The 7,543-nt window shown below is 56.8% G+C and overlaps 1 protein-coding gene and 1 pseudogene across 1 annotated transcript in view; one reads left to right on the forward strand and one right to left on the reverse strand.

Annotated features, from left to right (window-relative positions):
- Positions 1 to 554, reverse strand: part of ACA1_081100 (prephenate dehydratase) — a gene marked incomplete at both ends in the record, with an annotated part of 3,206 nt that extends 2,652 nt beyond the window's left edge. The window contains one exon of the mRNA XM_004367705.1: positions 69 to 554. Coding sequence (XP_004367762.1) covers positions 69 to 554 — 486 coding nt within the window. The remainder of the gene's footprint in view (positions 1 to 68) is intronic.
- Positions 555 to 864: 310 nt separating this feature from the next.
- The window catches only part of ACA1_081110, a 15,662-nt pseudogene continuing 8,983 nt past the window's right edge, over positions 865 to 7,543 (forward strand).

A 7,543-nucleotide genomic window follows, 5' to 3' on the forward strand; every position in this document is an offset into this window, starting at 1 on the left:
GCCGCATGATCTGTGCGGTGCGTCAAAAGAGAGGAGGAGTCAGCGGTTCGCCGACCATGGAGCCATACTAACCATCCCCACGATCGCGCAGCGTGGTGCATGGTGCAGACTGAAAGAGAAAGAGAGGGGAAGAGGGTGCCTGCCTTGGGGTTGAGATTGATGTTGTTGGGGCGAATGATGGCCGAGTAGTTGAGTAGGGGCAGGATCGGCCGCTCGAGCTCCTCGGGGTAGAACGGATGCTCGTCTGGGCTCGTGTAGCGTCGCATCAGCGAATGGGCCTTCTCGATCTGCCCAAAGAAGACGTCGAGGAAGCTCTTGCCCTTTTGGCGCACTTCCGTTTCCTCATCCTTGCGGTAGACGGCCGGATTGGCGCGGAATTGGGCGCGTTCGATGAGAGCGAAGATGATGGTCTCCTCCAAGCGAATGAGCGTAGATCGAATGTCTGCCAGCGTGATGGGGGTCTCCTGGAAGAAGTGCTCGAGCGTGGACGAGCCCTGGCTGGTGTCGATCTGCGCCGCCTCGCCTTCATTCAATTGCTTCTCATTTCGCTCCATTTCGAATAAATATTTTGGATTAAATCAATGTACACGCTCTGGTTGGTAGTGCGAGATCTTGTGGTCCCAAGCGCCTGGGTGATGAGTTGGGATTCATATCGCCACAAGAACAGCAACAAGAAGATCTCCCGCTTGTGAGAGCGTTCTGTGGATCAGCGAATGAAGTTTTATCTTTGAAAACTAAAATTCAAAGCGCCCACTCGGACAACTCTGATTTTGGTTTGCAGAAATTAAAAGAAATAGAATTTCCTGGTCGCCAGCAAAAAGAGAGAAGCAACCAAGCTTGCGTGCTGTGTTGGAAATCGGAGAGATGGAAGGCCGAGCCGGAGGCGGGAAGCCTGAGTCCTCCAAGAGCTTGAGCATCCCTGTTCAGCCCTCAAGGAACGTGCGCACCTTTGAAGAAACCGAGGAGACCTTCCACGCCCCGCGCTACACCCGCGCCAACCCCTACCCCCGCCATCACTCCCGAGATTTCGAAGATGAAGACAAAGAAGAGCAGCAGCTGAGGGAAAGACGAAACACAAGAGGCAAAAATGATGAAGAACGTTTTCTGGACGTCGATCTGCCCGAGGGTGTGCTCAATCTCGGCTCAGTTGTGCTACGAGATGTGCACGTGCTGCGAAAATTCGACGTTGTCAATCGCTCCCCTTCGTCGCCTCTGCATCTCACCCTCGCATCTACTCTGCCCGACGAGCAGGTTGGTTTCCAGCTTACCAATGCCAACCTTCAAGGCGAACTCGAGGAAGAGGATCACAACCAACTCTTCAACACCATCAACCGCATCAACGAACTCACGCTTGGGCCTCTTGAGCGAAAAACCATCATCCTCTCTTTTCTTCCCATCAATCAAATACCCGATGCCGACGCTCATCGCGAGGTATGCACCCAAGGCGAGCAGGAGTTGTCTTCTTTTGATCCTTTCATTATTCACCCTATTCCCGCCAGGACGAAGACGAGGTGGTTCACGATACTCGCACCTCCTACACGGCCAAGGGTGAGATCACCATCACTGCTCGGCCACTCAAGGGCGATGCACGAACTCAGACGGTACGTCGTACACCTTCGCGTTGCTGCAGTGGCCACCCCCTTGCTGTGCGCTGACCGCTTTCTCTGCCTCTGTGGCGTATTAGACCGTGCTCACCCTGCTGGCCAAGGTCTGCAAGCTGGAGATGAAAGTTGATGCCACCGATTTCAACTTCGACAACTGCCTTGTTGGTGGCAGCTACGTCAAGGACTTCACGATCCGCAACCACTCCGAGATCCCACTGCTGTTCGGCATCAAGACGGACACCGTACAACACCCTAGCCTCCCCTCAGATGTCTAATCTTGTGCACAGCGCTCATCAAGGATCCGTTCGTTCAGGTGCACCACGGGGCCTCAAGCAAGGACAAGGTTCTCGAGTTCGTTGACTATGACACAGGCTCTGCAGGTTTGTCATGGCTTTCGATTGCAGGTGTCCTTTATCTTCGTCCACAGTGAACAGTGTGGCTGATCTGAACGCTCTGCACAGTGCGCGATCACATGATCCCGAGCTTCTCGCATATTACCATTCGAGTCACCTACCGGCCCGCTGAAGTGGGCAATTTTTCCTACGTCGTGCGCATCGAGAACGTCAAGGACCCGAACAGCGTGCATTTTATCAACATTCACTCTTCCGTCGTCTCTGAACTGCGGCCGGTACGCTTACGCGTTCTTTGTTTTGGGGCCTACCAGTCTGGCATTGGTGTTTGTTTAGGCAGCTGACACTCCCTCCCGCCCTTCATCGTTCTCAAATCAGAAATCGATCATGCTGAGCGTGGCCAAGCTCGACTTTGGCGATTGCTACACCAGCGTTCCCGTGTACCAGATACTCACGGTGAAGAACGTCACCGAAGACACTATGGAGGTGTTCTTCGACAGCGACACCTCGCACGAGGTCTCGTTCGATCTCATCACCGAAAACGACCAGCAAGAGAACGAGCGCCAGCGCACGGCCGCGGACGAGGCCTACGACTCTGATTCCGACTCGAGCTCCGACTCGGAAGCCGACACTGCCGACACGAACGGTACTCGCTCCTTCGCTCCCTGTCCACTGCTCAGTTTCTCCTTGCCGGCTTGTGCTCGTGCTGCGGCCGTATCTTTTATTCACCCCCCGACCGACCATTTGACAGGCAACGACGACCCGGAAGACCCACTTTCCTCCTCTCCGGAGAACGCACCAACCAGCGGTACCAAGACGAAGGTGGTCCGACACTCGCGCATCGAAGAGATTTCGCTCGGACCTGGTGCTGAGAAAACGATCAAGGTCTGGTACAATCCGGAGCCCGAAGAGGTACGTGAAGCACTGCTCCTCTTAGCAAATTTAATCGCCGAGGCCTGGTTCACTGATGCAAGCACCCTTTCTAACCAATTAGGTGCTGGCATCGTCCACCATCGTGCCCGGAAGTGAGGCGGTGAACCGTCTGGCGACCCTCTCACGACGCAGCTTCCAAATCGATCTCACGTGCAAGAACCGTGAAGGCCAGGTTGCGTACCGCCACACTTGGCTCTTGGCAAGCACTCCTCTGCGCATCGGTGTGCGCTCATCCTTGGCTGTTTCCATTTTCCAGGTCCACACGCGCAAGTCAGTCGTGGGAACGGCCAAGGTCTGCACCTCCTTTGTCTACGTTCCGCGCACGGACATCAATCTGGGCGATTGCGACGTCGGGTCGTGGAGGGTAACGTTTCTCTTTGCTTTCTTGTCTTTTATTCGCTGAGGAGAGCCAGGTCCGTGTGCTCACCATCCGCTCGTTCGCTCGTTCCACAGTCGGCGGTCGTCGAGTTGGTCAATCTTTCCGACCTGCCCGCCAAGGTGGCATTGAACTACCAGTCCAAGGTGGTCACCTTCCGACAGAGGCAGATCACCATCCCTCCGCGTCAGTCCGCCGACCTGAAGGTGGACTTCGTTCCTCGCAAGATCAACCCCGACTATCGGTACGGCCTATTCAACAGTAGTTGAGCTAACACATGCGCGCATGTGGGACTAACTTCACCAATCCAATCACGTGATTGCAACAATACCTGTTCAGAAAGGAGATTACGTTCGTCAACACCAAGAACAAGAGCAACGAGCAGTTCATTTCGGTCAGGGCGAACAACGTCGACCCTCTCCGCATCACCTTCCACTCGGTCTTCTATCACCTCATCACTCCCTACTCCCATAATTATCTCGATTTTGAAAACGTCATCGTCGGCTCGCCAGCGGTACCTACTCCCCCTGTCCCCATCCGGACTGTGTCATATCTCTTCGTTGCCTCGCGAACAGTGAGCTAACGCCCTCTCGGTAGGTTCGCACTTTCCTCATTCGCAACGTCAGTGGCAAGGACCTCAAGCTCGAGTTCAAGACTTCGCTGGCAGATGAAATCACAGTACGCGATTTCTCGGCAGCCCTCGCACATCACTCTCGCACATCATTGAAACAATGCTTGGGTCCTCCGTTCTTTTGTTTCAGCTCTGCAAGCAGGGTGCATCGTCCTTTCTTTCGCAGTCGCCGCAGTCGAAGACCGAGCAACTGATGCAGCGCATCGAGGAGCACGAGAGTCGCATGCAACTCCAGCCGCGCGGCGACGCATCGAGGGACTCCGACGCCCAGACCGCCAGATATCTCGATCTCGCCGACTCGCGGAAGAGCGACCGCTCCGATGCTTCCCTTGCCAAGCGCACCAACACCAAGTACGACCGAGTGATGGGTTTCATCAAGTGTGTTCATGTGGCTCTGCCCTCTGACGCGCTCCTGATGTGCGCCAACAGGTCTGGTGATGTCCTCCAGAAGAAAGCCCGGGCTGATCAGCCGTCGCAGGCCGCCATCCTGGTGGCCGAATCCGAGCAGGAGCAGCAGCGCAAGCGAATGCTCGAATCGGGCGACGACTTTGATTTCTCCGACGACGGCAGCCGTTCGACCGTGCAGGCGCCGGCCGCCGCCGCCGCCCAATCGAACGACCTTGTATCGCTCACGCGACGCCTCTCCTACACCGGCAGCCTGCCCGACAGCCTGACAGCCGACAAAGAGGTTCGTCTCTGGGCCGTCACTGGAATTGAATCTAAGGAGCTCTGGAGCACGGCACTCACTCGCTAAACCGTGTGCACTGTTCGCTCCACAGGAGCAGTACATCATGTCGCAGGAGAGGCGGTTCAAGGGTGTGATGCGCGCACTGAACGAGGGTCTACTGGTACCTCTTACGGGCAAATCGCTTCACCTGTTGCCCGAAGAGGAGTGCATGGTCTACGCGGTCTTCCGCCCCTCGCCCACCAAGCGCGGCTGGCTGCAGGGCAAGCTCAAGAAGATCAAGGGCTCCATCTCCATCCGACTCGTCGGTAAGCACTTGCCCTTTCGTCGCTTCCACTGCGCGTTGGCAGTGTGGTATGTGGTTGGCTGATTGTGCTTCGACGTCGAACAGATTACGACCGAGCGACCCTGCGCAAGGTGTCGGAAACTTCCGAGAGCGTCATCCCGCCTCGCGATCTGATGGTGACAGCCAACATCTGCCGTTCCATCATGGAGCTGGCCCAGAAGAACATCAACTTTGGCACGGTGTTCAAGCACACGAAGCACCCGCAGAAGACGCTGGTCATCAACAACTTGTCCGAAGTGCCGCTCGTCTACCGAGTGAAGAAGAGCGGTTCGATTGCCTCGCTCGACCTCATCATCTCGAAGGCCGACAGAATGGGCATCATCCGTCCCTACCGCAGGAAAGAGCTCCACTTCCTCTTCAAGCCGACCATCACGGGTACCACAACCTCTCCGCCTCTCGTCCCTTGCCACGGCCGGGAGCTCACCGAAAAAAACTCGTTCTCATTTGCCCAGGTGCGTTCAACGAGAAGCTGGTGATCGAGAACATTCAGGACGCGTCCAACAATCAGGTCATTACGGTGAAGGCCTTGGTGAAGCCCACGACCAACTTCTTCGTGCGCTCGATGTCGATGGACTTTGGCGTGGCCGTCCTCGGCATGCGGTCCAAGCGGTGCCAGCTCATCGTGTCCAACACGACCAACCAGCGTCGGTTGTACGAGGTCAAGCTCGACGACGACAACACCGGGTGCGGCTCAACCTCGCCATCGTCCAATGTTGCTGTGGAGAATGGATTGGGACTCACTATACCATGTGCGCCCCCATCACAGGGCCTGCGAGTATGACCTGTTTCTCAGGCTCGAGAAGACGGCCCCCATCGTGCTCACCAAAGAGGAGGAGGTCCAGGTGGCGCACCTGCTGCAGCGCATCAAGATCGCCAGGCGCAAGGCGCAGGAGGAAAAGATCGCCAAGTACATGGAACAGCTGAACAAGCTGCAAACCGGCAAGATACAGAAGGTACCGCCTGCACCATGTTCTCCGCCCGCCACCAATTCATCGGCTCGATGATGCTTTAATTTAACTGCAATACGACTGCTTGCATGAGCTCAACCAACACAACAACAACTCTCCTGAGACCCAGCACAACTGCAGTTCTTCTATCTATGCAGAGGCGAGAGTGAATTGACTGCTCATCGTCTTCCACTTCTTCCTCTCTTTCGCAGGAGTCTCCCGGTTCGTCCAACGTCACGTCTGGATACAGCTCCGACGTTGACGAGGGCGAAGAGCGCAAGGAGCGCAGCAACGCCAAGCTGGGCGAGCTCGGAGCGTCGTGCATGCCCAAGAGGCTCGAGAGCTCCTACTCGGTGCACAAGAATGTGCTCAGCCTCCACATCGACGCCGGCGGTGCGTGCAGCGTGCTCGCCATTCTCCGGCCCAAGGCCATCAAGCGCGACCTGGTCAGCGGCGACACCCGCGCCCGAAGCATTCCGCTCGAGGGCCGAGTGCTCATCTACGAGACGAAGAACGTGGACATGGTCAAGACCATCCCGTGGCGCGCCATTGTATGCGCCACCCACGAAGATTACGTCAAGCTCGCCCTCTCGGAGCCGCACATGGCCGACGCCCCGCGCGACGACGTGCGCGATCTGCTGGTCGCCCAAGTCCAAGATGTCAGCGGGTCGTCGCCGCTCACCGGCGACAAGGAGGGCGCAATCACGCCGCCCAACAGCCCCATCGCCAGCTCGCCCCTCGACTACCTGACCCTCGCTCGTCTGGAGGCCGGCCGCAACACTAGCCCAGTGGCCTCTCCACTGCGTGCCCATGACGGCGGAGCCATGGATACCGCGCAGGTACGGCCTCTCCAACACACACACGCCAAACGTGGCGTCAGCTACATTCCTAACATCTGCTTCCATTCTTGCACAGGAGTTGGAGATCAGCCCCATGTCGATCAATTTTGGTGCGGTGAAGCTGGGCAAAAGCGTTTCGTCCAAGTTCACCGTTCGCAACTCGACGGCGGCGGACGTGCCCTACGCCATCTTCGAAGTTGACGAGCGACACTCGGGTAACAATGTTGTTCTCAAGTCTGTGCCAATTTACCGGTTTCTGATAGCCCCCCGGCTCTGTGCAGAGAAAAAGGGCGATGCGGTCGTCAGCGTGAAGGAGGAGGGAGGCATGCTCAAGGCCCATGGAACCAAGGACGTCGTGTTCAGCATCACCCCGCACGACACCGGTCGGCAGACCTACAACATCTCCGTCATGAACATGAAGACCATGACCCCTGTACGCTCCATGTCATTCTCTCGTGCCGGTGACCCTGCACCTCATCAGTTGCTCATATCTCATTATTCTTGTTATTCTTATTCTTGCCTCCCCCAGCGAATCGTGAGTGTCACCTTGAGCGTGGAAAAGTCACGCGGCTTGCGGTACCCCGACCTGGTCACAGGTAAGGCGGACCTTTACAACCTCAGCTCTACTGGGCGCATTGCGCACCTTTAACCCGACGCGCGCATCTCCCAGGAGGACAACACAACTCCGTCATCGATCTGGGGCTGTGTTACATCAACGGAGCTCGCAACGAGTACGCCAAGGTGCATCCGTTCCGTATTCAGAACCTGTCATCGGTACACACCGCCCGAACGTCCCCTCCTTGACGACTTGGCAACGTCATCGCTTTGGCTG

This window comes from Acanthamoeba castellanii (assembly GCF_000313135.1).
Source record: "Acanthamoeba castellanii str. Neff unplaced genomic scaffold scf7180000084618, whole genome shotgun sequence".
Taxonomy (NCBI): Eukaryota; Discosea; order Longamoebia; family Acanthamoebidae; genus Acanthamoeba; species Acanthamoeba castellanii.